Below are 16,056 nucleotides of genomic sequence, written 5' to 3' on the forward strand. Positions count from 1 at the left end.
TACATGAAACATGGTGTATAGCAAGATATTACTCGCTGAGGGTTTAGACCCAACAAGCAGAATTTCTGACATTATCGTTAACCTGCAGCCAAAACTGGAATAATTTCAAATCAGGTAAGTGATAGCATGGATGGACCACAAATGATCTGTGGTTTGCTTTTGCTTTTTCAGTATGCATATATATTTTACTATTAGCTATTGTATCGTCGTCAACAACAATGCCTCTGGGATATGCTTTTTTGTGGGTTTTAGAGGGGCAACCAAAGAGAGGTCTTCTGCCTCTCCAGGGGTTCTTGCAAGGGAGGTCTCAGAAACTCACTTTCTCAGAACCCCGAGACTGATGAGTGCTTCACTGTCAAGGCAGTTACTGATTGGCTGACAATGAAACCATTGGAAACTACAGCACAATTACATCTCTTGCTCTCTTCTCACAACCTCTCACCAAAATACAAAGTACAAGTAGGCTATCCTGCTGACACTGACCAGTCCTGAAGTCCAGCGTATGGAGTTTGCATTCTGTTTGGAATAGAGTGAGAGTTACAATGTATGGTTGTAGAAAACCATGCACTGTGAAGAACCTTGTAATGCGCTTGATCTGGCATCACTGATAGTTAATGGGAGTAGGATTGAGACAACTTTGTATTGCAAGGACTGAGCATAAGGAAGTGCAACACCCTGCCAGGGAAGAGGGAAGGATTATCTCGCTTGATCTCACTTTATTTCTATTCACTTCTTCATAAAGTTAATATAGTTTTCTCTGGTTTTGTCTAAATTTGCAGTATGAGTTTGGCTTTTTAGCCCTTGAAAAGGGTTTAGGTCATCTGGCTTGTTTAAGGCATTACAAGGGACAGGAAATCATTGTTTTCCAGTCCTGGTGTGATTAGGGGCCAAGGAAACCATAACTCCTGGCAGGGGAAAGACAGGCTGGGAAACAAGACCACCATTAGGGTTTTGAGGGGGGTTTTCCTGAAAGGGATGCCATGGGTCTTCTTATCTCTGATGTCCTAGCATCCTAGCTCCTGGCCTTGAAGGGCCAGAAGGAGCAGGGACGGACTGGACCCAGAGCTACCCTTAAATGGAGAGTTCACACTCTGGTGGGAGAGAATCAGTATTTCACTGCAAGATTTGGGGACATGGGTATGTCTACACTTAAAGTGGGAGGTGTAAATTCCAGCATGAGGAAACATACCTGCACTAGCTCTGATCAAGCTAGCACACTAACATCAGAGTGTAGGCTCTGCCGTGTGAGTGGCAAGCCGCCGCAAGTACATGCCTAGAGTCTGAGATGGGTACAGACTCGGGGCAGCTATCCTGGATTGCCATTGCAGCTACACTGCATTCTTAGTGCACTAGCTCAGTCAGAGCTAGCTTGCATATGTCTCTTTGAGCTGGAATCTAGACCTCCAGCTCAAAGCACAGACATATCTTAAAGGAGTATTGTTATGCATCAACAAAAGTCCAGCTTGCTAGCTGTGGGACTGAGGAAAGGGACCCAATAGGAGGGTCAAATAGAAAGTATCATGAAAAATTCCTTAAATTTTTCTTTCAAGAACTATCTTCTTGGGCACTTCTAGGAAGGTTGCATCTAATAAAATACTGGCAGTTAGTCACCACACAGTCCATTTGTGTCTGTGGCTCCCCCCTTGTGACAGTATTTTATCTTTTTATTCCTGTTACGCTGGCCTGGTAACACTACCTTTTACATTTCTTAAAACATCACATGAAAAATACCATAGTAAGTACAGGCCCAGTGCTCCAAACACATACGTGAATAGTGCCATTGAAATCAGCTGAACTACTTGCATGCATAATGTTACTCATGTAAGCATTTGGAGGCTCAGGGCCTTACATCATAAATGGTGATGCTATCCACAATACACTCCTATACCATACCATTAGAGATGGCAAGTGCTGTGAGGAAATTAAGCATTATATATTGTTGAGCGACATTTGGATGTGTGATTTATTTTAGAAGCAGCTTCCAAAGCATTTTTTAAAAAATGAAAAACAAAAAAAGCAAGAAAATGTAGGAAAATGCCATAGTTAAGAAAACTAAAATAAACCATGTAAGTTGTTACACTGAGCCCATAGCAGGTGGGATTTTAGAAACTGGCAGGAATGATAACAAATAGGGTTTTGTTTCTTTAAAGGATTTTTATTTGTATTTTGTCCTTTATTTGCTGTAGTCTGTACTACTGAACTTCTGCCTAGAGTGCACAGAAATTATTCTTGTGTTTTCTTTTGTACAAATCCCACATGCTTTCTTACCCTGAAAAGAATTAAATATTCCTTTTCCTCAAAAGAACCATTTTTTTTTCATTTTTCTGGCAGGGCCTTTTATGCAATTAGATAGAGAAGTCCTGGCCAAGATGAAAGAATAATACATGTAAAACCATGCCAGAGTAAGGAGAGTAGGTAGTAAGTTGCTGAGTCTATTACTAGGAAAATGTTTAAGTTAATGTTGTGTTCTCATAAATCAACATCCATATTGGGCCTTTACTATAACCATCTTTGAACAATACAGAATAGAGAGGAAAATATTAACATTGTAGTGCTCATGAAAGTGCACTGACTTAAATCCAGCAGAGCAAATGTATCCACTGTGCATCTTCCTGTTTTCTCACTCATGTATGGTAGGAATTTGTTGTAAGTCAGAATTGAAGTGCACTGACATTCAACTCTTGGGCCTATCCTGAATGCAGACTTCCAATCACACTGATTTGTGCCAATTCCCGTGGTAATGTCAAAGAAGCATTCAGGCCTCGTTAAAACCAAAAACATATTTCACTTTGTGCCCCAAGACAAAACTGGTAAAATCCTGGCCCTATTGAAGTCACTTCCATTGACATAAATAGGGCCAGGGAGTCCACCCTACGTGTCCCTAGGGGAAAAGCTAATGCCCTTGGCCTGAGAAGGTCATTCTAGTATGTCAGATCTAAGTAATAAGAGGAATCATTTTTGGAAAGGGAAGAGTAACACAATAGTGAAGCGGGCAGATGAGCACAAAAATATATGGAGATGTCTACAGTAGTGATGGATGAATCTCATAAGGCCTTTTTTCCAGTTCTTTAACCCAAAGAGATCCCTCTTTTTTTCATTTTGTCCTTGCTTTAACTTTCTCATTGGCTATTTTAACTTACTTGTTGATTAACAATGCCCAATGTTTAGAGCAGGAGTACTTGTGGTACCTTAGAGACTAACAAATTTATTTGAGCATAAGCTTTCTTGGGCTACAGCCCGCTTCATCGGATGTATACAGTGGAACATATAGTAAGAAGATACATATATACATACAGAGAAGATGGAAGTTGCCATACAAACTGTAAGAGGCTAATTAATTAAGATGAGCTATTATCAGCAGCAGAAAAAAACTTTTGTAGTGATAATCAAGATGGCCCATTTAGACAGTTGACAAGAAGGTGTGAGGATACTCAACATGGGAAAATAGATTCAATATGTGTAATGACCCAGCCACTCCCAGTCTCTATTCAAACCCAAGTTAATGGTATCTAGTTTGCATATTAATTCAAGCTCAGCAGTTTCTCGCTGGAGTCTGTTTTTGAAGCATGTGTCTGTAAGTCTATTCACTGAAATAAGGATTGCCAAATGTACTACATTCCTGCTGCAAGCATATCACTGCTTTCCAGAAAGGAAATGAATTTCTCAAGTGCTTTGGCTCTCTTACAGATCACCCTCCTATTTCATTTTCCAAGATCCCCTTTCTCCACAGTCCCTGAGAAATGCACCATCTTTTGCAGCAGAAACATGTCATAGTTCCTTGGGCCAGACTCACTAGTTTGAGGGAAAGATATTTGCCTATGGTGCTCTCTAGAACTCATCGATTTGATCAGAAGCAGTTCATTTATGAAAAATCCTGATCATTTGAGGCTTCATTTTGCCCAGCACTATGCAAGTGCACAATGTGGAGGGAGGGGCCACAAGGTATCTTGCCTGTGTCCCTGCTCAAGGACTAGAAAGTGGTAATCCTTATTCTCCTGTGAGCACAAGGGATTCTCTAGGTTACTGCCTCTGCTAGTCTCCTCAGATATTGTGGACAGAGAGTGATTTCTTCCTAACCGTGATCTGTAGCATCTTCCATTTGGCTTCTGCTGCAGCCACTGAACCCAATCCCACCCAGTGACCATACTAGGAAACTTTTCTTTGCAAATCAATGTCTCCCAATCATATTCATGTTAAACAGTTTTACAAATAAATTGTATGCTATATATGAAACTCTGATAGTATACTGTAGCACGTGCCGCTGCTTTCTTACTTTCCTTGAGCTTTCTTTGATTCTTGCCTGATGATATGATCATCAAGTTAAAAATGAGAGTTGCTTCATCCAATTCTGGAGGTCTTTACATTTCTATGAGATGCTGTAAAGCAAGTTTGCATTTCTGTGCAATGTAGAGAAAACAAGAACAGTGCCACATTCATTAAGTTTTGTCTTGACATTGAATCAGGTCCCTCTTCAAAGTCTTACATTCATACAGTATCTCTCCTGAGTACATTACTCACTCTAGTACAAGCAAAATGTTATTCTTCTTACCCTAGTATAAGCTTTCCATCCCAAGCCCCGCTATGTAACTGGTTACTTTAAGACCTACCTGACTACAGTGTTTTTGGACACTATTCCCCTTTCCTTGACAAACAAAAATGCAAAAAGGCCATAGGGCCCATGTATTTTGCGAGTGATCTGTCATCAGGGCTGGATTACCCAATAGGCAGACTAAGCACGTGCTTAGGGCACCAGCAAAGCAGGGGGCACCAAAAAAAATGAGATTTTTTTTTTTTAGCAGGCCATATCTCAAAATATGAGAATGCTGGCAAAGATAACCCATCATACTTATCCAAGACAATATGTGATGAACTCATTGGTCTAATGAGCAACAAAGTTCATTCAGCTATTGTGGATGAAATAAGTACTGTTGGGTACTTCAGTTTATCTGTCGACTCTACACCTGATCTTTCATGTATTGATCAATTGAGTGTTGTACTAAGATATGTGTCTCCCACCGATGGAAAACCAGTTGAACGATTTTGTAACATTCCTCAATTTTAAAAGCCATACTGGTGAAGAAATGGCAAATCAAGTACTGCATTATCTGTGCCAAGTTTGCAAAATAGATTTCTCGAAGGGCAGAGGTCAAATCTTATGACGACGCTGCCAACATGTCAGGGTGTTATCAAGGAATGCAGAAGAAGCTTCTAGAACAGAACAAACATGCCATATTCATACCACGTGCTGCACACTCTCTCAATGCTGCTGGCCGCAGTGCTGTTGATTGCTGTCTGGTGGCAATAAGTTTTTTCTCAACAGCCCAGTTACTTTATACATTTTTCTCTGCCTCAACATATTGATGGGCAGTTCTTAAAACATATTTGGGCAATGATCGTGTGTTGAAATCTCTTTCTAATACTCGCTGGGAGGCACATGCAGTGGCAACAAGTGCAATTCTGGAGTCCTACTCAAAGATTGTGGATGCATTAGCTGAAGACCAATCACAAAAGGGAGAAACTATATGAGAGGCAGAAAACATTGTGAACAAGATGCAAGAACTAGAGTTTGTATTCATGTTGACCATGTGGAATTAAATTTTACAACACTTTTACCACACAAGTCAAGCTCTCCAAGAAAAAGAACTGGATTTGAAAATATGTGCAGACCTCTGTCAATCATTAGCAGACCACTTGAACACTTTGAGGAATGATTTCGAAAGATTTGAAGACATATCAAAAGATATCTTGCCTGATACTAACTACAAAGAAGCCCAGTCCCGCAAGTAAATCAGGAAAAAACAAGCAAATGATAGCAGTGCAACAGAAACAGCATTGAATCCTAGAGACAAATTTCACGTATCTACTTACTGCGCTATAATTAATACACTTGAAGCTCATATGAAGAGAAGAAGTAAAGTGTACAAAGAAGTATCAAGTAGATTTTCTTTTCTAAACGATATGGACTTATCTGACGAACAATATTCACAAGGTTCCCAAAAGCTAGTTGACTTGAACATGAATCTCTGTGGAGAAGTACGGCAGTTCCACTGTTATATGTGCGCAAAGTTTAATGAAACAGGAAAAATGAAATTCAGTCACATTGATCTTCATGACACAATACTGAAAGACAGAATACAATGTGTATTTCCAAATGCAGAGATCACACAACGGATTTTTCTAACATTGATGGTTACTAACTGCTCCGCAGAATGCTCTTTTTCTCAGGTGAAAAGAATAAAAAACCCTCAGAGAACAACGTGTCAGGACAGACTTGATTCACTTTCCCTATTGTGTATGGAAGCGGACATGCTTCATCGAGTCAGCTTCGATGAACTTATCCAGAATTTTGCAATCAGAAAATCTAGAAAGAAGCTATTTTAATTTCAGCATACATGTAAGTTTTGTGTCATTTCAAAAAATAAAATTTTATTTTACGGTATAGTATTGTTTTTATTTTGAATTATATATGTGGTGGCACCATAATCTTTTCAGTGCTCAGGGCCTCTAAAGGTCTTAGTCCAGACCAGTCTGTCATCCAGACGTAGAGACCATTGTGCATGCAGAGAAAACATTCAGATGATATTTCTGTGGGAACTGAGCACTGAACAGACTAGAGGGAAACATGGACCAGATACTTTTTTTAGAAATTCTTAATGAAGAGTGATCTTGCTGACAGCAAGTAGTTTGAAGTTCTCAATTAATCTCCAGTGCTCCACAAATGGGCTGTGGCCTGCAATAAATGCCGTCATACCCCAGCTCTTTGAGACGGAAACACTGTGGGAGTCAGAGTAATGTCCTTTTCGTCACCACTCTGATTATCAGGGTTGGTTGCTTATTAGAGGTGTCTGCTGCTATATCATCTGAAATACTTAGCTAACAACATAGCCATGCCATTTGCACCATGGAATTGGAACGGAGAAGGATTCCCATAGTAAGCCTTTTCATGCCAAAGTTCATAATAGGGAGAAAGTAAAAGTTCATTCTGGGCTGAAATTTGACACAGCATCTCATGTATTCTGGTTTACTTGCTTTTAGCATTTAAAAATCCTGTTATAGTCATGAATATTAAATAGTTTCCAAGAATTTTCAGAGCAGGTGTCAGTTTAGAATTAATTACACAGCAGCAGCAATTACATAAAGCATATGTCTGTAAGAGTATTTATGTGCATATGTATTTAAGTAACAGACCAAGCAACTTCTTTGGAGTCACTTATCTTTCAGATAAAGAAAAACTTTATTTGAATATGCAGTTATTGCCAAACGCCACCCTGTATATATTCCATGGGTGCACTGGGGGAAAGGGAGAAGGGAGCCTCTTTCCTACCAAGTACAGCTGCACAGAAGCAGGGGAGGATTACTACTTAGCATTTTAGCACATATCAGGCAGGCCAGAACACATGCCGCTCCATTCTGAATCAGTAAATGCTGTGTCCCCAGTAGAAGTTTTCCACTGCTGCCCAGGCCCATCAGGATGGATATTGGACCATATGTGCAGTGGGCTCTGTCCCCCAAGAAAGGGTAGAATAAACCCCTCAGCCAGTACGTACTAAGGGTACGTCTATACAGGGATGAAAGCCCCGTGGCATGGCTCCGGCTGGCAAGGGGCAGCTGACTGGGGCTTGTAGGGCTTGGGCTACAGAACTAAAAATTGCTGTGTAGATGCTCAGGCTGGAGCCCAAGATCTGAGACTCTCCACCCTCCCAGGGTCTCAAAGCTCAGGCTCCAGCCTGAGCCCGAACACCTACATAGCAATTTTCAGCCCCAGAGCCAGAGCTCAAGTCCCGCGAGCCCAAGTCCTTTTCATCTATTAAATAAAGAAATGAGAGGGCACACTGCATGGTTTTTACGCCTGTTGCAACTTCTATAACATTTAGTCATCCATATGCTGTAATAGTAGAAATAAGTTAATCATAACACAGATGATATTTTTCCTGTAATATGTGAAATCATTTTTTCATTTTCTTGCATGCTTAATATTTGTTTTATAGTAATAATGCTTTGGAGAGTAGAATTAACATAGAAGTGATGGTGGTGTTTTTTTTGTTTTTGTTTGTTTGTTTTGTTTTTAACAACTAGAGAGAGCAACAGTAGTTAGAGGAGGTGGTGGTTTATGGCACTCATATTGTTCCAAGTTGTAGTAAAAGATGGAACTGGTAGTAAACTTCAAGAGAGCTGCACCAGTTTCCTACAGTGTCTGCATTATTTGCCAAAAATCAAGTAAAAAAGATGTGCATGAAGCCCATGAACAAGAAGGAGGGCAAGAGCCATTAGAAAGAAACTGCGAGATGTCAAATACAGAGAGGCCATTGACAGAAGTGAGTCCAGCTTTCATTCAGAACAGACACTATCAGTCATCTGGCACAGAAATTTCTATGCCCAATACATTGACAAAGGCAAAATCCAGAGGTTACAGAAAGCAAAACCATCTGCAACTGTTGTATCATATGTGGCAAGATGTAGTGATCCCAGTAAAGAGACCAGTGTCTGTAATACAAGACAGTCCAGGTCTGTGAAACTTATGGACTGGCGATGCTGCCTGTTTTGTCAAGAAGCGTGCCCTAAACAGAGACTTACCTTCATAACTACATTCAAAATGAGTGAACAGATAATGAAGGCAGCTGTATTTGACCACAAAATGAGTGTTTCTTTACTGGAGTAAATGACCCCATCGCTGCTGAAGGCAGGTACTACCTGACTTGTTACATCCCATTTATGAGGTCTGTAATGCAAAAGAATGAGAGTACCAAAGTTACTGGCACAGCAATACTTTGGCTTCAAAATGAGCTTCAGCATGCAGCCATATTTTGAAAGTATCTGAGTTTTGGCATCATTACAGCAATCTTGCAAAGGAAACTGGCATTGAAATTCCGCATTCCTATTTCAGTCGTAGATCATCATTCAAGGGAAAACTCCACGTTCACTTGGGTGATTTATTTCATTGTCTCTCAACAGGAGATCGATCAAGGTGAACACTCTTAGTTCCATCCAAGTATAAATATGTATCCATCTCACAAACGATGGATTCCTGCCATGACGATGAGATGGCCATCTGCATTTACCAGCCCCAAGACGACATATTTCTGTCACTGGTACATGTTGCATTGAAAATTCGGGGAGATACTTTGTCAGATCCTGGCCACAAAGGTTTCAATGTCAGTGAGGATGACGCAGTTGCTTGCACTCCAGATAGCCTTCACCTGCTGTACATGTTCCTTCACCTGCTGTATAAGGCCAATTTCTCCTTGACTGTGATGCTGTTGAAGAGAACTTTGAGAAACAAGAATTAGGGAAATTCAAAGTGCTTAGTTTAGCACAAGACATTGTATATGGCGTGAGTGGTGGAAAGAAAGGGACACCAAAGCATATTGGTCTTGGGTGTACCTCCCATCAGGCAATAATGTCAAAACAACTTGTTCAGCTTTTCCCATAAGGCTGTCCACAGTATTAGTTATGAAGAAATCCTAAAGGTGGGGACAGCCCTTGCAGAGAAAACCATACAAACTATGAATGCTGAGAATGGCACTGTTATTCCCCCCCAGCCTGGTTCCCAGGAAGTTTGTTCACTATAAAGCCACCAATATTTCCATAAATGATGCTTCTCTGAATGGCAAGAACATATTCCATGCAACCCAAGTTGCTGCTTGGCAAAGAGAATCTACCCCTTATCTAAATGTTGAATGATCTAAACAGCAGCACGCTCAATGTTCCTGATGCAATCGACACCATCAAAGCAGCCAACGTGAGAAATGGTAAACCTAAACCAGTATTCAAGGACCATGTTTGCAAAGAGTGGTACTCAGACTCTGAAGTACAGTGCAAAACTGCAGTGCAGACAAGAGCTTCTGATATTTAGCTTTATCATTAAATATCAAAATGAGAACCCAAGAGGTGAATGGACCTATTGCAACCAGTTGTACACAACAGAACCAGAAATAACTGCCACTGGATACTTGCCAATCAGTCAAGCTCCTTCCCATAAACTAGACACCCTCAGTACTCCTGTATGGAGATACAAACATGTTCACATGTTTGTGCTTGGGCTGCAGTTTGTGGGTCTAACTGTTGATGAAACTGTACCGTAAATCGATGGAACTAAAATGGGCCACACCAGAGTAGAGAGAGTGGCTTTTCCATGATTAGGAGGGATGAACTTATAGGACAGCACACACAGGCTTCAGGACTTGCAGTAGATTGAAAGTGGAGTTCTTGGTCCAAACTCTGCAGAGCAAGCTATGAATGGCAAGTCTTACATTAAGGCAACACGGGCCCACAAACTGACATTTCAAGCTACTGTGGTACCTGCTTCTTTCACAACTCTTGGAGTTTATAGCAGTGCACGATCAAGAGTGCAAAGAGGATATTGTCAAAGCTCATCAGTCACATTCTTATAGTGAGATCACGTCCATTTGTACTTGAAAGAGTTTGAAATCTCACATCCACATTTCTGAGCACCAAAGGTCAAGGTAGTGTGAACTTCAGGTTTTGGTGACAGTACATGGAAATGGTGGCCCTACTGCTCATGTTCCCCCATGCCCAGAGAGAAAGAAATTGGGAGATACACCTCTTCACCTTCAAGCGTACACTGCCATTCTTCATGTGATATGACCACACAAATTATACAAAGTGGGACACCACCTGCATTGCAGAAATGCATCAGCTACTAGCTGAAGTGCTCGAGGAGTTCCTGCAAAGGAACTTTGTTGTCAAGAGATCATGTCAGAAGTTCAATCAAGTGAACCCTGATCAGAGCCAAGAGTAGCTTAATGGCACAGGAAAGAAAGGACGTGGAATTGTAGGCATTGCCAACACTCAGCCCTCAGCAGACTTGCCTTTTCTTACAACCTGAGAGTCCCTATCACAGCGGACACCAGAGTCATGTTCCATGTTGGTTTGGATGACCAACTTATTCGTGAATCGTTGATGAAGCCACCCAACTGAGAAGGAACGGGTAGGGTTAGTATAAACCCAGGAAGCTGGCAATGGGAAAGGGCTGCAGTGAAGGAGCCTGCAGCCACTCTCTGGATGTCAGGAGGACACTCAGAAGGAAGGAAACTCAGCAGGGGAGTAAAAACCCCAGGGGAGCTAGGCCATGAAGGAATAGTTTATTCAGAAGGGTGATGGAGCAAAATCCTGAGAGAGGCGGAGCAGGAAAAGGCTCAGGAAAATTGCAGCAAGGTGGGACATTGCAGATCTTGGTCACTGATTAGAGAGTGCCTGAACTGAACCTGCAGTAGAGGGCAGGCCTGGGTTCCCCTACCACCCACTGAGGAAGTGGCACAGTCAGGGCAGTGGGGGAGAAGACTGCCACTTTGGATGAAGAGGTTTTGATAACTTCCCAGAAGGGGAAAACACACAGTGACCTAGCCAAACAGCCAAGCCATGAAGAGAGAGCACCCTGAGTCTCCAAGACAGAAAAAGAGAGAGGGTTGCTCATTCATGTGCACTGCCAACCGGAGGGGGTACCAGACCTGGATGGAGCTAATCCCCAGAACAGCCAGCTAGGAGGTGCCCTAGCAGCGAGTGGTTCACCTGTTACAGAGTCAAGAAAGCCAAACAAGCAGTGTGACAAAGAAGATGAGAGTGCATTCTTATGAACACTTCAGAGGTTCAAGATTTTCTCCAGGTAGGAATCATACTTTTCGTTGCAAAATATTGCAACAAAAAATCTGGCTGCTGAAGCCATACAAGACACACTGTTGAAGGCATAGCTCCTACAACAAATGCAATTGGAAAGCTTTGTGGAGAAATGGCTTATGGAACAAGAGGGAGAACCTGAACGTGTACACATTCATGATCCACTGCCAAAAAATAATGCTCCAAATTTTTTCATGATATATGAGGTAGTGAAAGAAGTCAAAGAAAAAGCCTCAAGCATGAAGGCAGACAGAAATATTTTTCAGCAACTTATCACAGACTATGAAGCCAGCAGGATTGTGAATTTGCAACATATTTTAAAACATGAGTTAATGCCTGTCCCTTTGCAATTAGCACATCCAAATGGCGATCTAAGAACAAGCACAAAAGCAGTACTTGGTGATGTACAGACAGCTGCCCACCATCAGTTACCCCTTTTGGGAGATGCTGTTTTGGGACAGATACACAAGCTTTGGGACAAAGCTACAGGGAAGTCATCGGGAGCCATCCAAAACATTTGGAAACCTTGCAGGCACATTTGTAAAAACAGTACTTAGGACTGGAGCAGACTTCCACAGAATAGACATTGTGTTTGACAGGTACTACAAGGAATCTGTTAAGGGTGGTACAACAGAAAAATGCTAAAGAGGTACAAGACCCATCCGAAGAGTGGTGGAAGTCAAATATGTGTGTCTTCCAAGTAACTGGATGCATTTGATTGAGCTTCCAGAAAATAAGGAGGACCTTGAAACATTTTTATAAGAGCAACTAATGACAGAAGAACTGTATGACAAAATCATCAGTCTGGCTGGTGGATTTCAGGATGAGGCTGAAATACAGTGCTCAACAGCAATAGTTGACACTAATCAAGTGTGTGCTCATCAGGAAGAAGCAGACACAGGAATGATTTTACACTGTCCACAGTGGTGCTGACAGTGTGGTTGGGGGGCACTGATGTAGGGGTTTTTTGGGTGGGGGTCGCTACAGCAAAATGACATGTAGGCAGCTTTGGATGGAAGCTGGTACATCAAAGGAACCAAAGTACTTTCCTATTCATGCCATTTGTGAGAAAGTACAATATGGACCCACTGTTCTGGAAACTCTGCTCCCATTTCATGCTCTGACTGGTACTTCTTTTATTGCCGGACAAAGCAAGAAGACCTCATGTAAAGTTTTTCAACAACACCATCAGCTTCTAACCGTCTTGTACAATGTGACCTAGACTCAAAGGAGGTGAAAAGTGCAGAAGAGTTTATTTATAAAATGTATGGCATGCCAGAGGTCCACAGCACTGACAAAGCACATGTTATTTTGTTACAGACATGTCGTTATAAGACGCTTTACCTCCAACAAGTGAGGATCTTTTTGTTCTCATGCAGAGAGCTCACTACCAGTCACTAGCTTGGAGACAGGCCCACTGCCCCAAAATCCTATATTTCCTCCTCCAGATACAATGGGTTGGAAATCGGAGGACAGCTCATGTAACAGCCACCAATGCCAGCAGATTTCATGGAGGCAATATTCTGTGGCTGCCCAACGGGGTGTAGAAGTCAGTGATGCAGGTGCAGGACAGCGCAACTTGTTTGTACAGGAGATTGCAAATGTAGAGAACTGGAACAAGGGTGTGTCAATGTACATGACAGTTCACCAGGACAGTACTATCAAATAAATAGCTGTGCCATAATATGTGACCTAATAAGACTGATTCAATCTGCCACTGCATACCAACGTTTCTTGGAATAGTACATTAAGATGTGTGCTTAACTTGTGTGCATTAAAATGTTTACTTAAGGTTGAATCAAGAAATATTTTCACTTGTTTTAAAAATGGGTGTTTTCAGATTATGTGTTGTATTTCTGATCTTTAAATTAGCTTGAATGCTTTTGTTTCAAGGTGCAAATGTTCAAATGATAAGAGCCATGCAAATATGCTCTTTCATGGTTGTATAACATATTAAAATATTTCTAGCACATCTTACAAATAAGAAACTGAAATCCAATAGCTTTATAAAAAGGTTGTGCATATTATTTGCTCACTTTCATTACATCATATTGTTCATTAAGGTCCAGCTGAAGTATGTTAATCCTCGACAAAAGAAAATAAAGATTTACACTCCAGCCATTTCCATGTTTCTTTGTTTGTGAGGCCTTTATACACAACATACAGATTGGTAACAACCATATTTGGATTCAGCACACAGTAATTATCTTAAAAAGACTTTTTTGCAACTTTTAACAAAAAAAAATGCCTCTCACAATTAACGCTTTTGAAAACCTACCTAGTCTATTGCTCAGGAAACAGAATTTTTGTCTCTCAGGAAAGTAACATCCATTTGTATCTATGAATTATTTTTAAATAAAAAGTAAACAAAAATACCAAAATAAAACATTTTTGTAATACACGTTTATAGTAAATTGCTTAAAGGGGTTGAGTTCAGTCTGATTCTTCACCTTTAGTTCACATTGTCATTTTTTCCCTTCAACTAGCATTAATAATAAAGCAGTAACCACCTTAATGTCAAATGCTCTGGCATTTATCAGCTTTAAGTCAAACTCTTAGCATTATGTAAACATAGGAGCTGCATCTAATACAATATTAAACTTTTTCACTGAGTCAAAAATTTGAATGAATCCTTACTTATCTTAGAGATAAAACATGTTTGTAAAATCAAATGTGGCCTAACATTTAACCTAACAGATGATCTATGCTTCTTTTTCGGTTCTAAGGGACATTTTTCAACTGGCCTCTAAAAACTGTTTGTAGTATAAGTGAGAAAATCCTTTTGCACATGTATGTTGATTTATTGCAAATGCAGGGAACCAGTTTGTCCATCTGATGCTATTTATACATGTGCAAATAGAAATTGTTCAGTATGCAAGCAAAAGTGCCTGCAATTATAATGGATGTATTTTTATACGTTATGTTTATTGCAATAGCAATTAATGACTCCAATCATAGACAAGGTACTGTACAAACATAAAAGAAAGACAATGAATTTGCTGCGTGAATATCTGCCTTAGAAGGTGATGCTATTCCTTCAATCTTGAGTATGATGGGATGGAATGACTCTCCATAACACATTGGTGTTATCAGATTAATAACAAGATTGGCAGATATTGTATTTTAATTGATTCTTCTTTTGTTTTGCATGCAGGCATATTACAGGCAAGTTTCCTGACTACCCTAATGAAGAGGAGGGAGGTTCAACTGCTATTTTTTCTCAAAAAACCCCAGATCAGGTATTTTAATGCCTCTCCCCCCTCAAAAGGGGATAAAATGCTTAGAGGTTGAAATTAAGAGAAACAAAAGTGTCCACACCTACCCAAGTGAGATTTTATAGCAATGGTCTCCACTGCTCTAAAATTTTTTAATTAAACTTGTTATTGGGATGGCAATGGGTATGTATTCAAAGCACATGAGAACAGCAATACTGGGTCAGACCAAAGGTCCATCTAGCCCAATATCCTGTCTTTTGACAGTGGCCAATGCCAGGTGCTCCAGAGAGAATGAACAGAACAGGTAATCATCAAGTGATCCATCCCCTGTCGCCCATTCCCAGCTTCTGGCAAACAGAGACTCAGGACACCATCCCTACTCATCCTGGCTAATAGCCATTGATGGACCTATCCTCCATCAATGTATCTAGTTCTTTTTTGAACCCTGTTATAGTCTTGGCCTTCACAACATCCTCTGGCAAAGAGTTCCATAGGTTGACTGTGCACTGTGTGAAGAAATACTTCCTTTTGTTTGTTTTAAACCTGCTGCCTATTAATTTCATTTGGTGACCCCCAGTTGTTGTGCTATGAGAAGGAGGAAATAACACTTCCTTATTTACTTTCTTAAGCAAGTAAATTTAGAGTTTCCATTACTCCTTTGCCTTCATAAGCAGAGATTCATTCCCATATAGCATATATAGCTACTAAGCCACATTTGAAGGTGATATGTAAAGTATGTAATTACACATTGATAAGTGAGTGTAAGAGAGTCTAAGGGCAAAGAAGTCTCTTAGAAGAGTTAAACCAGTTTACCTCAATGAATTTTTTAAAATGTATTCAATTAGACTGATGCAAACCCCCAATGTTGGTACATTTAATCCATTTTAAACCTCGTTTTAAGCAGTTTAGGTCGCATCAGTAAAGTACCAAATTAAGCTAAATCATTTTAAGTAAGGACTCGTATGCCTCTACATTAGGTGTTTGCACTAGTCTAAGTACATTGATTTTAAAATATTTAGTTAAACCAGATAAAGGTTTCTAATATACACCAGGCTTAAGCTGCTTTAATTTACTGCCACTGGCCAATAAAAAGGTTTAAGTTAAAGTGAGTGAAGAGGCTTAGTTTATCTTACACCTTTTTGCAACCCCTCTCAGTTGCTTTGCCTGTTAAAACCCTTTTCTGGCCCCTCTGACTAATAAAAGCAGC

General features: G+C 40.5%; 1 protein-coding gene across 1 annotated transcript in view; it reads left to right on the forward strand.

Annotated features, from left to right (window-relative positions):
• The window catches only part of DRC11 (dynein regulatory complex subunit 11), a 160,049-nt gene that overhangs the window by 67,902 nt on the left and 76,091 nt on the right, over positions 1-16,056 (forward strand). Inside the window, exon 7 of the mRNA XM_084643329.1 lies at positions 14,789-14,873. Coding sequence (XP_084499455.1) covers positions 14,789-14,873 — 85 coding nt within the window. The remainder of the gene's footprint in view (positions 1-14,788; positions 14,874-16,056) is intronic.

The sequence above is a fragment of the Lepidochelys olivacea genome (genome assembly GCF_965140295.1).
Source record: "Lepidochelys olivacea isolate rLepOli2 genome assembly, chromosome: 11".
Classification (NCBI taxonomy): domain Eukaryota; kingdom Metazoa; phylum Chordata; order Testudines; family Cheloniidae; genus Lepidochelys; species Lepidochelys olivacea.